The sequence below is a fragment of the Narcine bancroftii genome, chromosome 13 (genome assembly GCF_036971445.1).
Source record: "Narcine bancroftii isolate sNarBan1 chromosome 13, sNarBan1.hap1, whole genome shotgun sequence".
In the NCBI taxonomy this organism is placed as follows: Eukaryota; Metazoa; Chordata; class Chondrichthyes; order Torpediniformes; family Narcinidae; genus Narcine; species Narcine bancroftii.
In genome coordinates, this window is record NC_091481.1 from 13638720 (window position 1) to 13661158 (window position 22439).

The 22439-nt window shown below is 40.0% G+C and overlaps 1 protein-coding gene and 1 long non-coding RNA gene across 3 annotated transcripts in view; one reads left to right on the forward strand and one right to left on the reverse strand.

Annotated features, from left to right (window-relative positions):
• Positions 1-204: 204 nt before the first annotated feature.
• On the reverse strand, positions 205-21251 carry rabl2 (RAB, member of RAS oncogene family-like 2). 2 transcript variants are annotated; one of them, XM_069908042.1, is made up of 9 exons: positions 20799-21251; positions 19616-19816; positions 17841-17870; positions 16114-16193; positions 14945-15024; positions 13947-14058; positions 12710-12807; positions 10639-10722; positions 205-2664 (listed from the first exon to the last, which is right to left on the reverse strand). In XM_069908042.1, the coding sequence occupies exons 2-9, from the start codon at positions 19720-19722 to the stop codon at positions 2593-2595; spliced, it is 663 nt and encodes a 220-aa protein (XP_069764143.1). In that variant the 5' UTR covers positions 19723-19816; positions 20799-21251; the 3' UTR covers positions 205-2592. The 2 variants fall into 2 exon arrangements, with proteins under 2 accessions (XP_069764143.1, XP_069764144.1); XM_069908043.1 differs by having other exon boundaries at positions 19616-19823.
• A 228-nt stretch (positions 21252-21479) lies between these two features.
• The window catches only part of LOC138748223 (uncharacterized), a 39104-nt gene continuing 38144 nt past the window's right edge, over positions 21480-22439 (forward strand). Inside the window, exon 1 of the long non-coding RNA XR_011347876.1 lies at positions 21480-21821. This is a non-coding gene — a long non-coding RNA (uncharacterized lncRNA). The remainder of the gene's footprint in view (positions 21822-22439) is intronic.

Here is a 22439-nt window from a genome sequence, read left to right on the forward strand (position 1 = left end):
GAGGCGCTTCAGGCATTTTCTGCCGATAGCAAATCTGTCGGCCTTACGGCAGACAAAACAAATTCCATGTAATATTGCAATTGCCTTTATTACATGACAATAAATTGAATCTTGAATTTTGAGTCGATATTCCATTTACCACATGGCTTCCTTTGCAGAGACTTTTAGCATTGAATGCAAAATACATAATAAATATTCCAGATCTAGGTTTCACACAAACATATTTATTTCTCTTAAAAACTGCCTTACGCAAGATGGTTTTTAATTCAACACAATCATCTCTTGCCTGAAATTGTCAGGCAAATTGTCAAGTCAAAAAATAATTTGCGTGAATAATTAACCTCAAATAATTGAGGTTAGACTCTCGGTCAACAGTTCATATGGAGAAGGGAATTCCCTGTCAATCCAGAATGGCATTCTCTGATCAAAGCCTTGGCTCAGCCTTAGATCAATGTCAATGGTTCATTTTCATAGAACTGACAGCTAAAGGGGGGCCTTGCATTTAATAGTATCTCACAGCCTGCCTGGGACTAAACCCAAATCCATTTCTCTAGTGAACTATAAAAGCCAGAATGAAGATTCCTTCAGTCTTCATCCCCTCAAGTTTTAATGTTTGAGCTAAATCAGTTGAAAGAATCTCTGCAGTGAACCAGTAAGTGAATCTTCAGTCCATAATCTGTCTGATAATCAGACCAAGCACAGGATGTAAAATTCTTCCCTTTCTGCTGTCGACACACAAGACTCCAGTCTCCATCTCCAGTCTCGCCTTACAATGATCCTCTCAGATGTGACCTTCAGCAGCAAGTGTTGCATTTCTCTAGGACCAGGTGACAAATATCAATCTACCCAGCTCCATCAGTGGCTGGGAGGCTTCAAAAGAGTAAGTTCCAAAGGGGAGAATATGGAGCTTTCAATTATCTCCCTCTTTCATTCTCCATCTCATCCCATTTTGATCTTCTATTCAGAGCCTCCTGCACCGTCATGATGCAGCTTAAGGATCAGTTCCTCATCTTCAGCCTATGTATGTTGCAGCCTTCCATATTCAATAACATATAAAACAATTCCACCTAACCCACTTTTCCTGTTTGGGTCTGAAATTGCCAGTTCTACTGTAGATTTGCAAACGTTGTCTCAAATCTTCTCCCTTCGATGGCACAGCCTGACCTACCGGGCGTTTCCAATAGCTTTGTATTTCACAGATGTTATTTGTTTGTGTTATCTTCCCCACAGCTACATTACCACAATGTATTCTTACCCTGTCAGAATCTCTTTTCCAATTCTGATGAAGTTCCTTGACTCAGGGTGTTAACTGTTTCTCTTCTCACAAATGCTTACTGAGAGCATTTTCAATATCTGCTTCAGATTTTCTCCATCTTCAGGTTTTCTGATTTTCAGCCACTTTAGCAGCCTATTCAAACATCATAAGTTTCTTCTTTGCTTGATGAAGGGAACATAAAATTGCAGCAGGTTGTACTGTTGTCTCGGCTGAGTACCATCAGGAGCTTGGAGGAGGCCAAGTTACACAAGGAAAATAAACTTCAGAGAGCATGTTTTTTATATAATAAATGCAACATCAGTTTATTCACAGTAATCCAGAAATCAGTAATATCAACATCAAACTAAAATGTAACCACAACAGCTGCTTCGAACCTGCTCTTTTGAAGCCTCCCATCCATCCTGATAGAGAAGGGTAGAATGATATTTGTCACTTTGCCTAGAGAAGTCAAGAGGCAGAGTATACATCAAATATTCCACGATGTGGTGGAGGTACTCCAAACTGATTCTACACTCAACAGATAGTTGACACACTCACATATTTCCTGACAAGAATCTCTAAATAACCACTTTTTTTAACCTTTACAATGTAAGGGCACTGAGGACAAATGCAAGACCTTGACCTCAATTTGGCAGAGCTGATCTGCAATAGTTACCAGGACCCTCAGCATTCCCCCATTCAATGCCTGGGAACAGCAACCTACTTTCCTTTTTCCACTAAACTGATTTGCCTTTCTGACCTGCACTGTGGTCTTGATTCACTGCTCCTACGAACACAAAGTAACACATATATGCACTGTCGATGAAAGCAATTCTCTGAAATATCAAAAAGCCACAAGGAGGTCACACAACATTCAGCAGTATACAATTAATTTTAGCATGCATAGTCAAGGTCGATATAATTACACAGAATCAGGATACGAAGGTTGTGATATGAAGTTGAGTGATGGTCAACCTCATTTACTGGTAAGAGAAAAGATATAGAAATGTCACTGCAAATACATTTCAGAGCTCCCTACAATAACCATCCCATTTTGTACCCATTTCTTGTTCTTCATTTTGGTGCATTGGGACATTTCCTGTCCTTTATCTGCTTCATTTTGAGCAAATGAGGTAGACAAGGAAAAAGATGTCCCTCCAAAATCTGAAATCAAATGAAATGTCAGCCTTGCACTTTAGACAAATATGAAATAACTTCCTTATTCAATCTATTCAGTTGCGTGTGGAGGTTGAGAAGGGAGAGCCAGGTCTCATCCTGTACAGTACCACAAAGCTGTCCAAGTCTCTGCTCCAAGCTCCTCTCCTCAACAAATACCACTATGGTGATTCCGATTGGTCTTCCTTTGACTGGTCATCCCTGGACTCCTTGTTTGCTTCAAGGTCAAAATTCTGGTGGAGAAAGAGAGCATAAGCCTAGTTATTGATAACGTGCTGAGCAGATATCCATCCTCCTTCATACTGCTTGAGTCACATAATCACAGCCCACTGCTGCATGATCTCTTCATTGTCCTAAATCAATCCCAAATGATCTCACTGCTCCATAACCTTGCAGTAATATCAAACTAAATCTAATATATTTCTCTATCCCCAGATCCTTGTTTCAAATTTCAACCAATCCCATTGTCCTGCTCTCTTTCCACAATAATTCAGTCCAAACTAATATCACTGATCTGCTTCCTCACCATAGCCTTGAATCTACCCAAAACTCATTCCACCAAACAACAATTTGAATCAATGTCCATGGAAGAATGAAGAAAATAATTGAGCAATACTATTAAGGGTACTTTTGCAGTTGTTCAGTATAAAACTCATCATCATTATTACATGCTAAATTTTCAACTCTGGTTGGCGCATGGCTGGAATGGAAACTTAGGAGATGGGTGTGCTCCAATGCATTTAACCTTCTGAATGATCAAGGATAAAGGTTGGGAGGTATAGTCACGGATGCCTTTGTCTGCACCCAAGGTGTGCCTATGGTGAGGAAGTGAAGTTAAAGAATGGTACATTGCTTATTTTGAATGGACTGTATGATCCTTCAGTGTGGCTACATTTTCAGTTCAACAAATTAATTTGTCTTCCAACTATCTTCTATGTCTGAGTGTACTTGTCCACACTATAACCTAAATTTCAGGTACCACATTTCTTACTATCTAACCAGTGACACAAATTCCTCCCTAGAATGTCCAACCTTATGGCTTGTAGACTTATTCAAAACATTTTATCCTGATTAAACAATGGGTCTAGAGCTAATGAAATGAAGGAACAAAAGTTGGCCTTTCAATGCATTTAAAAGCCATTACACACTCAAGCTAATCATGGACTATTTGTGACCCAAATATTGATCAATTTCACATTTAATACTAAATTGATTACAATTGATATTTCACATTTTCACATTAATAGAAATGTTTACAATTCAATTGCTATTTGTAGAAGAGTATTCCAGTTTTCTCATTCATCCTTCCAACTCTTCAGTCACATGGTGCATGGCCCAAACACTGAATAAACAACATCCCTATATAGTTGTGAATGAATGACTTATTCCCTGATTAAACTTTGCCTGGTCAATTATGCATTAAAGTAACCATTAAACTGAATAAATAGCTATTCCAGACAAATACACAGTGAGTAAACCTTCCTGTTTTTTCTTATTTAAATGCGTGAAGGCAGCAGAAGGGGCAAGAAATGAGGTGCACAGGCTGACTAGATATCGAGCTGATCCTGCATTAACCAGCGTGCATCAAAAAACCCTCAGGGTCTGTATTGCACTGGTCATGTATTCAAAAGGTCTATAACTACTAACAATATGGAAAAAAAAAAGTCATAGCCTAATACAAAGCAGAGGCTAGTGAATATTAAGCAGAAGGAATGCTTGACTGCAGTAGGAATCTTGCCACTTCTCTGCCACCAGCAAAGAAGGGGGAAAAATGTCAAAAGTGAATGCAATTCAGGGGCATAGAGAAATGAAATTCAGGAAAATGGGAAGATGAGTAATAGAATCCTGGTTTAAAAGATCAGAGGTATTAAATCTGGAACAAAGAAAACTTTAGAACATAAGAAGATAAGAAATAGGAGCAGGAGTAGGTCATCTGGTCCATCAAGCCTGCCCCACCATTCAATGAGATCATGGCTGATCTGATGATAGGCTCATTACCATCTACCTGTTTTTTCCCCATAACCCTTAATTCCCCTACTTATTAAAAATCTATCCAACCTTGTTTTAAATATATTTACTAAGGTCGCCTGCACTGCTTCAATGGGCAGCGAATTCCAGATTCACCACCATCTGGGAAAAGCACTTCCTCCTCATCTGCGACCTAAATCTACTATCCTAAATACTGAGTCTATGTCCCCTAGTTCTGATCTCCCCCATCAATGGAAACAATTTAACTTCCTCTATCTTATCAATGTCTTTCATAATTTATATGTTTCTATATGATCACCTCTCATTTTCCTAAATTCCAGCGAGTAAGTCGCAGATGGCTCGATCTCTTTTCATAGGCTAACCTCCTTATATCTGGATCAACCTGGTGTACCTCCTCTGGATTGCCTCCAAAGCCAGTACATCCTTTTTCAAGGATGTAAACCAGAACTGCACACAGTACTCCAGATGTCGCCTCACCAGAACCTTGTACAGTTGCAGCATAACCTCTCTGCTCCTAAACTCAATTCCTCTAGCAACAAAAGCCAATATTTCATTTGCCTCCTTGATAGGCCACTGCACCTCTAAGCCAATGTTCTGCGAATGATGCACAAGAACTCCCAAGTCCATCTGCGCAGCAGCATGCTGCACTCGCTTACCATTTAAATAATAATCTGATCTTCCATTTTTCCCTCCAAAGTGGATAACCTCACATTTACCAACATCGCACACCATCTATCAGATCCTTGCCCACTCACTTAACCTATCTATATTCCTCCACAGACTCTCCGTATTGTCTGCAGAATTTGTTTTTCCAATCAATTTAGTGTCATCAGCAAACTTAGACACATTACACTCTGTACCCTCTGTATCGTGAACAGTTGTGAGCCCAGCACCAAACCCTGTGGCGCACTGCTCACCACCAATTGCCAACCAGAAAATCACCCCTATAGCCAAACTTTCTGCTTTCTGTTGGTTAACCAGTCCTCTATCCATGCTAATATAACCACCCTCAACTCTATGCATCCTTATCTTCTGTATAATCTTATCAAACGTATTCTGGATATCCAGGTAAACAACATCTATCTGCTTCTCTCTATCTACTGCACTCATTATATCCTCAAAGAATGCCAGTAAATTTCTCAGAATCTGCCTTTACTGAATCCATGCTGCGGCTGTCTGATAAATCCATTTTGCTCCAGGTGCCACGCTATTTCTTATTTAATGATAGCTTTAAGCACTTTCTCAAATACAGAAGTTAAACTAACTGGCCTGTAGTTCCCTTCCTTTTGTTTACATCCTTTTTTGAATAGTGGCATGACATTCACCATCTTCCAATCCACCAGGTCCTGTGCAGAGTCCAGAGAATTTTGGTAAATTATCACCAAAGCCACATCAATAACTTCTGCCATTTCTTTCAGTACCTTGGGATGCATTCCATCAGTATCAAGGGACTTGTCTATCTTTAGACTCTCAAGTATTCTGAGTATTACATCTTTAATAGCTCTTAGATGACTGAAACAGAAGCATGAAATCCACAGATACTTAGGAATGAAATCCACAGTAAATGGAACACAAGGAAGGAAATCCAGGACCTCTGAGAACATCCTGGGCTACTGGAAGGTAAGGAATTGATTCATATACTGCTGGAACCTTGGCAGGTACGGAATGTTGAGAATGAAATCCTGACCTCTTGGAAGAAAAAGGTTGTAATGTATTGTTATTGAAAGAGAAGGAACAGAATGATTGGCTACTGGATCAGTTGGGTTAAATTACTGGGATAGACAAATTGTTATTCCTGGGCTGCTGGAATCCTAAACTATCAAGATAAGCATCCAAACCACCTGAGTAAAGGGAATAAATTAATTCTCCTGGGTATCTGTCATTTTCGTATTTATCTTTACAGTAATGAAACTGGTTGGATGTCCACTCACCCAAGTCAAAAATATACCACCTTGTTTGCCAAGGTAATATGTCCAGGACACTCTCTTGGATCCTCTCCATCTACCAATCTTTATCTGCACTGACATTGTCAATAGTCTTCATCCTCCTCCCTGGATCTTCCTCCCAGTCTTTTTTCCTTCCACTGCATCTTCCAACACAATTCCATGAGCAAGTATTAGCCCCTTATTTGGTGCAAAGCTTCTCACTGAACAGCTGAGTGTGAGAAGACACAAAGGATGAAGTATTGCAGGCAGGACACTCAGTCAGAAATTCTGCTGCCTTGAGAGGCAGGGAAGAAAAAGAAGGATATACAAGGAGCTACTGTGCTTGTTGACTGTTTGTCAGATTTTCTGTTTTTATTTTAGATTTCCAGCTTCTGCAGTTTTTTTAAATTTTCAATCCCATGTTTTAGCCAGGTTAACTCACCTTGAATCTGTCAAATGAAAATAATTACCCAGCGATCCTGCTTCATTGATTGAAATTGTGGGAGAGCATTGAATGCTCATTGCCTATGTATAAGGATGCACGCCACAAACAAGCATGCTCACATATAAATGCACGGATCACCCTTGGTTGAATTGCCTTCCTGTGGACAATGACCTATCAAGAGTTGCTGCTATCCTTGAGGAGAAGCTTGGAGAAGGCAGAGTGCAGGGCTCCGTATGTTTTGTGCTTAAGCATTAATCAAATTTTTTTTCACATCTATTCCCTATGCAGATAAATAATGGCCGCAGGGCTTGGTCATCTCACCACAACACAGCAGTGCCACCTACTGGCTAGTTCAATGTCAGGGCAGAAGAGAGAGCAATCTAATATATATTTGTGCATGTATGTCTGTCTGTCTGTCTGTTCTCCATGCAAATGAATGTGGAGCACTCTAGAAATGTCCAAGGAATTTCAGTAAGGGTAACATTTGATGCTGAATGTCATGACCACATTAAATTTAACCTTTAAAGTCATATGAAATTCAAAAGTTCCAAAAAAAAATTTGAACTTGCACCAGGGCACCTTGATTTGTTATAATGCCTTGCATCAATGTACATTCAGAAGGAAAAATGGCCAAACTCTTCAATATGAGCCCAAAAAAGTGAAGCAATATTGGCAGAAGCTCTTCACAAGTTTGTAGAATTAGACAAAGGAGAAAGCAAGGGACAACAGAGAAACATCAATCTTGCCTCACTGTTGATGCTTCCAGACATAAGGAGCAGGCAGCAGGAAACGGAATAGTAACGGTGTGCTTGTCTCAGTGCTCAGGCCTCCAGACAGGCAAGGGGCAGGCAGCGGGAAACAGAATAGCAACAAACATGGAACAGGCAGCAGGCCACCTCAATGCTGATGCCATCAGGCATTTCATGAGCAGACTAGAAGAGTCAGCTGAGAAAGAACAAGCAAAGCAATGTGAACAATGTAGTCAACAACTGAGTATTTTATTTTTGCTAGTAGATCAGGATCGGCGATGGGGGTGGGGGTGGAGGGTCATTCACAGGCATTTCCCCCCAAAACAAGGTATTGTGGACCCCCCCCCCCCCCCCCACCTGACCCAGTGTATTTGTAGGGTGTTATCTTTTTTATTCTAGGGACAGTGCCGATCTCCCTGTTTATCTCTGGTTGGCGATATGATTTGATGGTGCTTATAAGGTATTTATCTAAGTGCATGTCTGCCACCAACACCTTTGCATCTATGTTCATTTTGTAGGGCTTGTAGCAAATATTGCACTTAATCCAAATTGCTGTTCCCTGAGCCTTAAGCTGTGCCCTCCAGCTCACCACCTCTCTGGCTCTGAGATCTCATGTCGGTGACTACCAGCGTTGAGACTGTTGGCCTGTACACTAGGACTCCATGGCTGAAGAGCAGCGCAAGGACAGGTGCTTCTTGCTTGAATACTCCCTTTGTCTTCTTTTCTTCAGCTCTCCACTCCCTTCCCTCTCCATTCATAGAGCCATCCCTCCTCACCCAGCTTACTGATGTGCCCTTGCTCCCTTATCCACCTCTTGCCTTTGGGACAATGCTCCTCCCCCTGCACTTCCCACCCCCCCCGCCCCACCCACCATTCTTTATGGGCACGCCTATGTTTTGTCATTACCTTGATGAAGGGCTCAAGCCCAAAACATTGGTTATGTACCTTTGCAATATAAAGTACACTGACCTGCTGAGTTTCTCCAGCATTATGTTTTTAATAGATAACAGGTGTCAGGTCAGGCTTTTTCTACTTGAGACTGTATATACTTGTAGCTGGCTGCCAGTTAACTCGTATGGTAATCCTCAAATTCAAATGATTCCAGTTGAGGTGAATCAAGAGGCCTAAAACAAAGGAAATGCTGCCAAAAGGCTGTGGTTCAGAATCTCACTTCTGCAACCAATATGGTTCAGAGAGGGGCATCATTGAAACTATTTCTGGCAAATGTCATAAAAGACAACAATAAGGAATGGAAATGTGCCAGAAAAAATTTAGGATTGTAATAATGCTTGAACTCTCTTATGGGTAAATATAAAAAATCCATGAGTCGTAATACACAAGCCCATTCAAAAGGTCCAAGAGTAGGTATGGTGAAAGCTTTCAATTTCAGAGTTATCCAGAAGAGCATATAATTAATCATGGGAGTAATGAGTGACCTCTGTCTGCAACCAGTGAGTATAGTTATGTCCTTGCAAATCATTTTTGTAAATTAAAAATTTCCTCCATCACACACCAAAAAGAGGAAGTAGAAAGATGTATAGTATAGCCAGAACAACAGTTGCTATTATTGTATACCATTATATGAAGAAGAGTTTAGGCATGGTTGGACCAAACAGGAAGATGATTGGTGCAGTGGGTAAAGCAGGAGTACTGGATGCTGGGTAGTGATCAGATTTATTGTCAGAGTACATACATGACATCACATATAATCCTGAGATTCTTTTTTCCTGCGGGCGTGGCAGAATTGCCACTAATTGGTAGTGTAAAAAAACCAAAAGAAAATCAATAAAGTGCACAAGTAAGTGGTTGCATTTACAGGATGATGTGTCATAGCAGAGGTTTTGGAGGAGTAGAGATAGTCCAGGTGAAAAGAGGAAGGGATCGGTAAAGGAGGGGGGGGTTATGGAAAAGGATGAGGACTGGAAGATAAAGGAGGTTGGTCAGTGAGGGAGGGGCAGGGAGAAAGTTAGTTGGCATGCAATTGCACAGATGAAAGATCTGTTGGATGCAAATACAGGAAGATGGACAATAGCATAAGGGAAATATGGGAGGATGGTAAGTGGGTCATTGAGAGGTATTGGAAGAGAATCTATGGGGTGGATGATACAGGAAGGAGGAAAAAATGTAGACTGGAGAGGGATGCAGAATGAAGGTTGGTGAAATGGAGGAGTAAGATTGGCAACCTGAGGAGGGATACAGAAGGAACTTAGAGAGCATGAAGAGAGAAAAAAAAAGGCAAATTGAAACACTGCTTAGCCAGAATTGGGGAGAATGGATTAAGAACAACTGATACTGTGCCAATCCACATCTGACATCTGGGAGTAGTTTAAAGACCAGCTGATCAAAATTCAAGACCAGTTCCTGTGCTGTACTTTGTTATGTTGTCTAAGGTAGAGCATCTCAACCTTTTTTTTCCATTCAATTACCACCTTAAGTAATGCCATAGATGATCTGTGGCTAATAAGGGATTACTTAAGGTGGTGACTGGGGAAAAAAAGTTGAGAATCATTGGTCTAAGGCAATGGTTTTCAAACTGCCCACCTAAACTCACATTCCACCTTAGGCATCCCTATGCCATAGGTGCTCTGTTATTAGTAAGGGATTGCTTTAAGGTGGTATGTGGGTGGGTAAAAAAATGGTTGAAAACCACTGCTCTCGACCCAATTGTTACTCCAATATTTTGCTTGAGAAAAATTGTCCTTGGCCCATTTCCTTTGCAGTTATGAAACCGAGAACATAACGAGTCAAATAAGGGCGATTAAAAGAATGATTTTCAAACTTTCCCTTTCCACTCACATACCACCTTAAGCAATCCCTTACTAATCACAGAGCACATATGGCATAGGGATTGCTTAAGGTGGAATGTGAGTTTGGGGGGGGGGGGGGTGGGGGCGTGCAGTTTGAAAGCCACTGGTTTAAGGTAATGAGGCTGAAAGAAATGCCAGCATCCTGGATCCTTACATATAAGAGGGAACCAGAAATCTACCAGAAGGCCTCAGCACCACTCTAACACACTCAATGCTGAAAGAACTGCCATCATTACACCAACAATATCAGTCCTACTCTACCCAGTTCATGATTCAGCAAATGAGGTCTTACCTCCAGCTCCCGCATAACTTCATCCATAAAATCACTTGTGTTCTGTTTGTATGACACTGCCAGTTTTATTGTGTCACGAAATAGCTGCAGAGAAAAGACAGGAAAGAAAGGACATGGCTTTCAAGACCATGCATATTGACAGTATCTTTCAAAGGGACTTTTGAAATACTGACATTAATCTAGGATTATTAATGATCCGGACATGAGAAAAATACCACTTCCTAGCAAAATACTGCCATGGGGTCTTTCACACACATCCGAGAAGGTAGGCAGACCCTTAGTTCGTTATTTCATCCTTGGCATTGAATTCCCTCAGTAATATATTACATTTAAGCTTTGATTCTATGGCAGCACTCTTGCCTCCCAGGTCAGAAAATTATTTCTTTAACCACCCCACCCAGAGATTTGAACAAAATAAATCCAGACCAAGGCTCATTTTTCTGTCCAATCAAGGTGAAATGTAATCTAGTGTAGAGGATCAAAATATTATACCCCAAGTAGTTTATGCTGGTATTTGTATAGCATTGAAGATTTCCCAGCTTTTATTACCTTCTTCCATTCTACCTCTATATCTTGTATTCCCCTTCCAAAATGTATTTTTGATTGAATGGGATATGCAACTCACTAAAATAAATTCAATATATACAGGTTGAGTACCCCGATTCCAAAGATCCAAAAGATCCAAAGACCAACAAAAAAATTAGTGCTGACGTGACATCACAAGTTGAAAATAATTCACCACCTGACTTGACCATGTAGGGCTCTGATGCTCCGTTGGCGCCATTTTGATTACAACAGAGCTCCAGTGTACAAAGATAAAGTTGAAAATAACAAAAAGGCCTGCAGATGCCACTAAAGACCATCAAGAAGAATTTCTAGTGTTTGGTGCTGCATTTACTTTCTTTTGTAAGCAGAGATCATTTTTTTTTGGTAAGTACTAAACATTATTTCTTGTGAATTTTCCACCTGTGGCATCATTTTGGCAGTAAAAAAGCCTACCATTGTTTATTGTTGTTGTTTAACCGCAGATACAGGTATTCTGCTGAGACAACTGTGCTGCTTAGTTCCATTGTTCTCAAAACCGAAAAAACCCAAAAACTGGAAAACATCTGGTCCCAAGCTTTTCAGATATGGGGTACTATACTGTATTTTAAATTTAAAACAGTCCACTTTGCATCCATATTATTAAAGTCAAGATAAGTTCCAATACATTATAAAATAAAAAGGAGCAGAGGTTATTGGAGCATACCTCACCAATAGCACCAGCCCCCAATGCAGACCCCTGCCAGCTCCCATATCTTGGGGATGGCGAGGCTACTGCAGTTAATCTTCACTTTGTTTATAAATTCTTAATTTAAAGTAGGATCACATGTTATTCAGGACATAACAAAGTAAGCACAGTGTTGGGTTCATTCCTGGAGGAATACAATTTGCAAACTTCAATGTTATGAAAAATGAGCAGCTTTTTGGTCACATCACTTTCTGAATATTGTGCCTAAATCTAATCTCATATTTTAAATTGGAACTAGAGCACTGGAATATTTGTGTACTGAAAATGTGAGGTTTTATCGGTTGGGAAGACTTCCCAAAGTCTTTCTCTGGAAGACAGATGCTGAGAGAGGAAGTTTCACCAAGATGTTGGAATTGGTTTAATGGGCTAAATGGCTATTTTAGCTTGTTTCTTAAGTTTGTAAATATAGGTAAGATTTTACTACTTGTTGAAAAGATGAGTGGTTAATAAATCAGGAAGGAAATAATCATAGGATTGTACATCACAGAAACAGGCTCTTCAGCCCAAAACACAGAGTGGCCCTTCCACATTTTTGGACTGGATTCCATATCCTAATTTTCCTCTGTGCCACACAATTTAATTTTGCTTTTCGCCTCCTCATTTTTTTTCATATTTGTACCTTTTATTTTAAGTGCCCTTTAATTATAGCCAAATAATTTGCCCGGACAACCAGTAATAGCTCTATACCAATTTATGTCATACTCTATCACGTCTATTCAGTTGTTAAAACTGGGACGCTAGAATTCTTTCGAATGCAATTTCCCAAAACTCTGCACCTACCTTAACGACATTGGTCCCATCTGCAGCTGACACGAAATAAAAAGGTAACCCGTGCTTCTTTGCAAAGTTGAAACTTTTCTGTGTGATTTTCAGATCAGCTGGAAAACAGGAAACAAGTGTGGAATTATTCAGATGCACACTAGCAATAACAGTCCCACAGAGAAACTCTGCAAATTTTCCACCCCATCTAAGGAATGACCACTGACACAGAGCCCAAAAGTCCACTCTTCAATTCACTTGCTCTCCACCCAATCTCTTCAATCTGTCTTACTCATTCTCTGTTCTCTCCATTTACCTTGACTTGCCCACCATTAGCCCCCTGTTCTCCTCCTCCTAGTCCACTACTTGTGAGTGAACCAAGTTACAAACCCCCCTGGAGAAAATAACTTACAATCTGAAAAACAAGTACAGCACCTTCCGGAAGATTTGGCAGCCATACATGCACTACACAGGTGCATGGAAGTGACTGTTATACCGTTCCCTGCTGCGGCTCCCTCTCTCCCACACTGATCCCGATCAAGGAAAGTCAAGAATGAGCACTGACCTGGAAGCCGTCCGTTGAGCCGTGATAGTCCCTATTTCTTTTTTTCAATTTTTTTTTATTATTTGTACTCTTATTCATTTCCTTAATGTTAATGTGTGTTATTGTTATTGACATTGTAGTATGAATAAATCGTTTAGTTTTATAGGTGGGGGTGGGTAATGATGTGGGCTTGTATATAGTCAAAGAAAAAAAGAGTACATGTACATGTATACGAGATTGTGAACTGCCATTGTTGGCAGGACGCGGTATATGACTGTACAGGCCTGTGTGAAAAATTATAAATAAAATATTTTTTAAAAATAAAGTTCAAAACCCACCAAAGCCAATGAATTGAGAAATGGGGAAACTAAACTTGGAGGTCGGGAGCTCCATTTTCTTCCCAGTTGAACTCCCAGAAAGGCTGAAGAAATACTTCATAAAATTAGACAAGTCAAACAAAATGCCAGTTGGGTAAATAAAATTTGGATTCATTCAGGAAATTCCTCACGGTCACAATGAAATTTGTCTTCAATTTATGTAGGTGGGAGTTAATTTCAATATTATTTAAGCAACAGTGGAATACAGGGTTGAGATCAATAATGTATTGAAAGGACTTCCTCATCAACCTCTACTGAGTGATCTCCTTCACTGATAAGCTAACATTTCAGCTGAGCATAAGTGTCCGTGCGATGGATGTACAACTTTTGAACTCACCATCTATTTTGTTAGCGACAATCACACAAGGGATCTCCGGCCGAGATTCCCTCAGCTCAGTATACCAGTTACTCAGATTTTTGTACGTTATCTTCCTCTGCACATCAAATACCTAATCTCAAAATGAGAAAACTAATCAGTTTTGTTTTCTGGGCATTTGTAGCACAAAATATTCCTCAATCAAACACCCTTGGCCCAAGTACAACATGGGGAAGATATATAGTAAAATTACCTTTACAGAGTCTAGCTAAATATTCCAAAGGCAGATACTATAGTTGCAACAAACTGGCATTTGGCACTGGGTATACTTGTTTTTTTTTCACACTATGATCCATACTGACCAAAATACACACAAACATTTCCCTCTTGAATATACACAGTATCATTTTTCCTCCCTCCCTTCCCTCCCTCCTTCACCCCCCCCCCACCCTTCCCCACCCACTCAACATTTTTTTACATGATAGAGGAATTAGGGGATATGGGGAGAAGGCAGGTAGGTGGAGTTAGGTCATAAATTAGATCAGCCCTGATCGTATTGAATGGTGGAGCAGGCTCGATGGGCCATTTTTGGCCTACTCCTGTTCCTACTTCCTATGTTCCTATATACTTGTTTAAAGATTCAAATAAGAGAAAGGATACTGGAGCTTATCATGGTTCCTCAATGAAAGCTGATGTCAGTTATCTACCTGATGAGAAAAACTGAACCTTGTTACAACAGCAGTGGGAAGACATTAGCTGAATGTCAAGCTGGCTCTCCTTCAGGCTGAAACAACTAAATGTGACCCAACTAACAAATCTGAAACAAGAACATTTCCATGGCAGGCTGTGTCTGAAATAGGCAGGGTACGTGATACTCCATGACATCTTTAATGATCAATAGCCCTGGGGCAACGTATTTGCTACTTGTGGTTTTGACAGTAAAAGTGATGGATTTATCAGTTGTGAATAAAAACATCTTGTTTACTAAAATGACAAAGATAGGATCTGTAAAGACTCACCATGATACAGGCATGTGCCTTGTGGTAATAGGTTGGATGCATACCCTGAAAACGCTCCTGTCCTGCTGTATCCCAGAAATCTATGGAAGAAATAAGTTTAAACTCTTGCACTTTTAAAGTATATTGTTAATTTGGAATATTAAAATTAAAAAATAATGTAAACTAAGCTTATTCCCCACTTTCCAAAAGCCTCATCTATCCTTTTTTTCGCCATAACCCTTCTCCCCATATGTCTCAATCTCTTTGCTCTTCAGAAGAACATCTTTCAAGCTTCTGATACTGATCACCACAAGCTCCTTCATCAGGATAAGGGCATTCATCCCCTCAATCCTCTTCTCACTTCAGGTGTGGCTCAATTGGGATATTTCATCAAATAATCGAAGGTATTGTGTTCAAGCCTTACTCTAGAGATTTGAGAAAATAAGCTGTCATTTCAGTAAATCGCTCAGTATTTTGCATTATCACAAGTATCATCTTCTCAGCAGAGTCCATGATCCAAGGACACATCTGTTCTCTGTGAAAAACGTAGAATAACTCACAATACTAACTGAAGCAGAACAGGAAATTTCAAGTCTGCTCATCAAGATTTTACTCATTTTGTGTGGTTTGGTATTCATTTTTTTTTACAATATTCCTGTTTGGTGCCTTGAGATTTTCATTACGATAAAGTTAATGCAATCATTCTTGTTTTTGCTGTTGACTTTTCCTAGTTTCCCAGTCAATATTTATCCATTTTATTGGCATCACTAAAAATGATTACTTTTTCATTCTAGAATCTTGTTCTGTACAAAAATAGTCACATTACGTACCTGACTAAAATGAAAACAAGAATCTACCATTGGATATCACACATTAAAGGAAATGAAATGTCCAAGAAAAATTCTACAATACTTTTCATTCAGATCCTGGTTATGTTTTGCCACAATTCTATTGACCAATTTGAATACAAACAAGTGAATGTATTGCAGATTTCTACTTTACATGGAACCATAGTTGGTGATATCACTCCTGAATGGCTAGACTTTGAAACAAATTCCTACCTATGATTATTTGTGAACCAATCCAAGGCCGCTTTAGTAATGGAGGTTTTGGCTGTATCGTTGGAAATCACTTTTTATTTCACTTTTCGTTTGATGAGAAGATTAAGAATAAAGAATGTTAACACTTACCTACTAGAACAGTCTTGTCATTGACTTTGGTGGTATATTTGTACAGGGTCAATGCATAAGTGGATAACTGCTGATGACGACTGAAATCCAAGTAAAGGCATAACATACTGAGAGAAATAAATGCTGGGAATTAAATGATACACCTGTCCCATTTAATAACTCCACAATTGTTTTCCATTCCAAATAATCTTTGAAGTTAATTTCACATTTAGAACAAAAAGAAATGTGCAATTAGAAAATATTGGAAATTTGGAGCAGTTCAAGCAGCAGTGCATCCAGCTGAAACTACTGCAGATGATTCCCAATCTGTTGACAGTTCCTGGCATTTCCAAATGTCAGGCTGTGTTCCCTTGACCAGAAGCCAGAATGTGACACACAGTTGCAGATGCCAGAATTAATCATACACATTTATGAATAGTCATATTCACTCAAACTGTCCTAATTGGACAACTGTCGCACAGCAAATCAACAAGCATCTGAGCATTGATCTTTGAATAGGCTGCCTTAATACAGAGCACAAGTACATTACATGAGACTCTATGGGTGCCAATAATTTCCTCATATTATTTTATTCAAGAGTTAATTTTCAAAATTTGGGCAACTTTCTCTATAGCTTTGATACAACTAATTGGCTTCCTGAACAATTTACAGGATACTAAAATTCAGGCACTGTGGGGCCCTGCAGCATTTCCATATTTTTGCTTCCAGTTCTCTTAAACTACACTTGATTTCTCAGATTACCAGGTGGCATTTAAAGATATAGCCCCCTGATAATTAGTATAACAACACAAGCATTACCACCTGTATGACACTAAATTAAGTGAACTCAATAGCATTGTATGTCTATGGCCTCAATATTCACTTTATAATCACCCTGACAGCATGGAAACGCCATTGTTTTGATGCATTAAATGAAATGTCCATTCTAAAGTAGCATTGTTTTTCACAGTTTATTAGAACCTTTTACAATTAGAACGATGTTAAAACAATTAAAACTATACTTAAAACAGTTAATAAAATTGGCAATAAAACATTAATAGATAAAAAAAGAACAGTATTTCCATAATCCAGGTGATTATAAAGGAAAATAGTCACAATATTTAATCAAAAGAATTATCTGGACTGTCTCTATGCTTCCCTGGTTCTAAACATTACCAAGGCAAAATCAAAACTGAACTTTTATCTTAAACATGCAAAAGCCAGCTAACCTTGAAATTAGCTCTTTCTAGGAGACACTCATGGAATTCATAAACAATATTCACTGGGTTCTTGCAAAATATGTTCCCAAGTCATTTTAACCCTTACATGTATTATTGAATGTTAAGCTTCGACCACTTGATGATAAGATAAAGAGTAATGAATTAAAAGAAGTTGTTTTAGAGAATTTGCTGAATGTTTTATTCTTTGAGTACTGAATATTGGTTGATATCTCAAGTAACCACACAGGTATGAAGACTGCCTATTGTGGGTATAATATTTGATATAATTGTGTACAGCTACAGGAGTTACTAAAGCAACATCTACCAAAAGAGAACCAGTTCCTACAGGCATCCAATTTCTGCCTGAAGCAGCACTTGACAATGAGGGCACTAATCAGAGGGCATTCCTGGTGAAAGAGAACAGACAAATGGTACAAAACTGGATTCAAATCATAGCTAATAAAAAACCTTTGCTTCACGCCCTCGGCCAATAGCAATTTGTCCACATACAGATCTCACAAAGGATACTATCCATCCATCAGGAACCTCTCCATCAACCTGTAAGCACACATCATTCAAAGAAATTAATAAGGTTTCAAAGAACTGGGTATCTTCTCCCCATTTCACTCAATTTGCAATGTATCAATGCCCCCACCATAGTAGACCTAATGCCCCCACCATAGTAGACCTAATGCCCCCACCATAGTAGACCTAATGCCCCCACCATAGTAGACCTAATGCCCCCACCATAGTAGACCTAATACCCCCACCATAGTAGACCTAATGCCCCCACCATATTAGACCTAATTCAGTTATTGAATGAAATACGAAAGTCTGCAGATGCTGTGATCGTAGTAAAAACACACAGAAATGCTGGAGGAACTCTGCCAGTCTCGCCGTATCCATAGGAGGGAAAGATATATAACCGGTGTTTCGGGCCTGAGCCCTTCTTCAAGGTATAAGCAAAAAACAGGAAGACACCTGAAGAATGGCAAAGGGAGGAGTCCAGAACAACAGCCATGCCTTTCAGCATTTTTGTGTGTTTTTAACTATAATTTGACTGTTGGTCTGGACTCCACTCCCTTCATTGTCCCTTCCTGTTTTTTAATAGAAGGGCTCAGGCATGAAATGATGGTAATATATCTTTACCTCCTATGGACGCTGCAAGACCAGCTGAGTTCCTCCAGCATTCCTGTGCGTTTTTACTACAATCACTGCCAGACTGACACCGCTCGCAAATTGGAGGAGCAACACTTCATCTTTGTCTGAGCACCCTCCAATTGGATGGCATTAGCATCAACTTCTCTAGTTTCTGTTAAACCCCTCCCCTTTTTTCTTCCCCCTCTCCCTTTCCCCCAGCTCTCTCTTTCTCTCTTCCCTTTTCCCTCTGTCTCCTTTCACAAAGCCAGAATCAATTCTTGCCCTTCCTCTTATCATATCCAATTAACACCTTTTGGCTGTTGGTCTGGACTTCACCCCCTGTCATTTTTCAATCCTTATTTAGATGCCTCTTCTTATTTGCTTATACCTTGAAGGGCTCAGGCCAAAATGTCGATAATATATCTTTACCTCCTATGGACACTGCAAGACCGGCTGAGTGCCTCCAGCATTTCTGTGTGTTTTTGTTGATTCATCTATTGAAGGCTCGTACCTTATGGTTACTAAGAGCTGAGGGGCTAAAAAGCTAAGCACCACTGAGACATGAACCCAATTTTGGTGATAAAATTTATTAATATGGGCAAATCTTCACCTGACAACCAAACTCTGTCCAACTACCTGAGGAATTCTAGAGATCAACATATTCTTCTGGGTTTTGGCAGCTTTCTGTATTCTGTTCAAACTACCCTTTGAAGATTGAATGCACCAGGGAGAGTGTAAATCCTGCATTCTTATTTGCCCATTCCCTTTATCTTTCTGGATTTTAGAAATCACAATTTTGGAGCTTCTTCAACAAACATCTCTAAATTCCTCAAAACAGATACATGGTTTTACTTAACAGTCTTTGAGGGAAGATAGGGAACATGTCTACAAGACCTTCCCCACCTGATCACAATCCAGCTGGAAGGCCAAAATACAGGTATTGGCTGAGAGTTGACTGGGTTGACTTTATGCACGGCTCAAGTGAAACACCCTTCCTTTCTGGGCCTAGAAAGAGCCAGGGATGTGGAGGGAGGATCTCAACCACACCAAGAAGCTGACCTTTCAGGGAAGGAACAAGAGGAGTTCATGAATTCTACAGTAATGGGCCTCAGGCTGTTGATGCCTCTCACCCAACCCCAGTACCCATACATACTTTTACTTACTTGGATTTACCCACAGCACTGTCTCCTAAACAGATGATTTTGATGTGTTCATCCCCATCATACTTGTCTTGGTTCAGTTCAGATAGGTTACTGTTCTCTGCGGCCATGCTGTTCCTGATGACGACAGGCTTTGGCGTTTCGTCTCGACTTTCTTCTGTTGATTCTTCCACTGACCGTTGTATCTGGGCTCGCCTCCTTTTCCTGCAAACTTTACAGACTTCAGTACTCCTATACTGTACCAAGAGTCCACATTAATCTGCATACAGCTGTTGCTAAATCTTCCACTCTTTCCTCTTGCATTTCTACTTTCAGTCCCTTCTATGCTACTGCTCTTTATATGAATTCACAAATCAATCTGCTTTCATTCTAATCCAAACATAAACACATATTTGAAAAACTGATTTGTGCACTTTATTGCTGAAATCAAAATCTGAATTCACAGCATCAGGTTCTACAAATCTTAACCATTTCTTGACTGTTACTATCCCTCTACATTCTGATTTGGTTTCTTTGTGCCTATCTCTTTAGTTGACTTTCATTTTTGTTCCATTGTCCAGCCCATTCCCTCTTGTTTTTGATGTGAGTCCCACACTTCCATCAGCCTGGCTCTCATTACCGTTTCCAAAGGATTTGATTTTTTTTTCTCTCTGTCATGTGTTCAAACTCATCTTGTTTATTTCTTTTTATCGATGTTCTCTTTTCCGTTGTGCTAGTCTATATGTACTCAATGTCTCACCCTTTATACCTGACACTACGTGGCTACTCCTACTCTATCTTCAATACCTCAGCAACACAAATTTCCTGACAGCCCTATCTCTGTTGCTCCTCAATGTACCTCATCATCTCATCTCTCCAGTTGCCTCTGGCTCTTCACTCCACTTTTAATATTTCTCTGATTCTTTTCTTTATCTGAATTTTTTTTGTGTATTGGTTATTTTTATGTATCAATTTATTACGATCTATAGTAATATATGTCTGCCCCTGAAGTTGCCATTAGTAGTCTGCAGAGTTTATCTATATACCTCTAATTTTTTCTTAATAACCTTCTCTCTATTTATATCAATTGTTAAAATTAGGTTTATTTTCATACTTTTCACACTGCCATAATGAGACAAGCTAGTTGATCATGAATATCTTTTAAACCCTCAGTACCAGCAGAACTGTACATTAAAACAAAACTCACCAGACTAGATTCTGCCTCTTTCCGTTGTAAAACCACCCCTCTTTCCTTTGCAAACCTATCTCCAGCCTGAACCCTGTACTTTATTTCTACCTCTCTTCTCGCTCCCTGAACAATTAATCGAGCAGCTGCTACCTTCTCCTTGTACCCCTCTCCCTCCCTCCAATGCTAGTTTAATCACTATGACCCTTCTTCCATCTTTTGAACCCTCACCATCCCTATTCACCTCTCCTTTCGTCTCTAAATCTCTTTCTATCCCTAAATATTTGTTCTCCTTCTCCCTTTCTTTGCTTTGATTCTATTTCGCTCTGCTGCATTAAACAGGTCTGATATTCCTCCACCTCGAATTTATCTCCCTCCCTCAATCTTTGTACTGTCCCTGCCTCTGCTCTTCCGCTCTCTCCCTCCTCTCTCTCTCTCTCTCTCTCCCCTCCCCGCCTTCCACCTTCCCCCTCTCCTCCGTCACCCAGCTTTCCTGCAGCTATGCAACCGACGCCAGGAAGGGCCCCAACCCACGGCCTCCAAGCGCCGCCTGTATACTCCGATCCAGAACCCAATCTAGCCACTGGCCTGATGAAGCAAACATTATTTTTTTTAATTAAAATATTAAGAAAAATATTATGATAATTAAATCGGAGACCCCGCAGGCCCCAGGAGGGCTGTCCAGGCAGCGCCTGTAGCTCCCCGCTCACTGAGGTGCGATTTGAAATGTCAATTGCTGCCGAACAAGATCTGATGTCAGTTATTAAATCTGCGACCGTTTTAATACATATTTCTTCTTGTTCTCCGAGGAACAGATGTTATTAAGGAAGAAGAAACTACGCAGGGTGGCCAAGCCTCCAGGAAATCAAGACTAATCTTTCGGTCATCGCTGCAAGAAACACAGGCGGGAAATAGCAGCATCATTATACTTTATTTTTCATTTGGTTAGAATCTTTTTTTTTAATTAAATCTAAAAAAAAAAGAGGTTGCAGTTGAAGGAAAAGGGTTGTCTGCAAACGTGGAGAGACGAGGTGAAATCATCAGGTAAATGCTCGAGGTATTTCTCTGAAATTGCACAACCCAGGGACACTTTTCCCAAGTGTCGTCTCTGCTGTCAAGCACAGAAAGTTGTGGAGACTCGAGGGAAAATTCCATGCTGGCTACTATATTTTTTACGAGACTTGCCTTGGGGAAAACTTTCTTTTTTCTCTACAGAGTCTGCCCAATCTTAAGCTATTTCTAACTTTTTTTCTCTCCTGGTTTTCAAACTTCAAGCATCTACAAGTTATTTGCTACCTCTAAGACAAAGTCCATTCGTATTACTATCATCAAATTGCCCATCATCAAAATCTTGGGTGTCACTGCTGCTCAGTAACTTAAATGGATGAAGCAATAAATAATATGGCTCCAGAAGCTGGGTGTTGTGTGGACACTGACTCACCTTCTGCCACCACAAAGCCTCACACTCTCTGATCTACGGACAAACTCTGAGTGTGACATTCAGAACTGCTGGAAGACCTTCAACTAGGTCTGCCCGAAACCTTTTGGTCTTTCAGCATACTGAGATATCGGTCTGGGAATGTTTCTGAGTAGCGCATTCCAGGCTGCAGGAGTACGTGCTGAGGGATGAATTGAGGCAAGGTGTAGCCAAACGAGGCCTCT

What these genes read in the sequence shown, in the direction of transcription:
- rabl2 (XM_069908042.1), bottom strand. Translation starts at nt 19,722, where the DNA reads ATGGCCGCAGAGAACAGTAACCTATCTGAACTGAACCAAGACAAGTAT. An exon ending in TGACAAGACTGTTCTAGTAG is followed by an intron (nt 15,025 to 16,113) that starts GTAAGTGTTAAC and finishes TTTCTTCCATAG; the next exon opens with ATTTCTGGGATACAGCAGGA. An exon ending in AGGCACATGCCTGTATCATG is followed by an intron (nt 14,059 to 14,944) that starts GTGAGTCTTTAC and finishes TTTTGAGATTAG; the next exon opens with GTATTTGATGTGCAGAGGAA.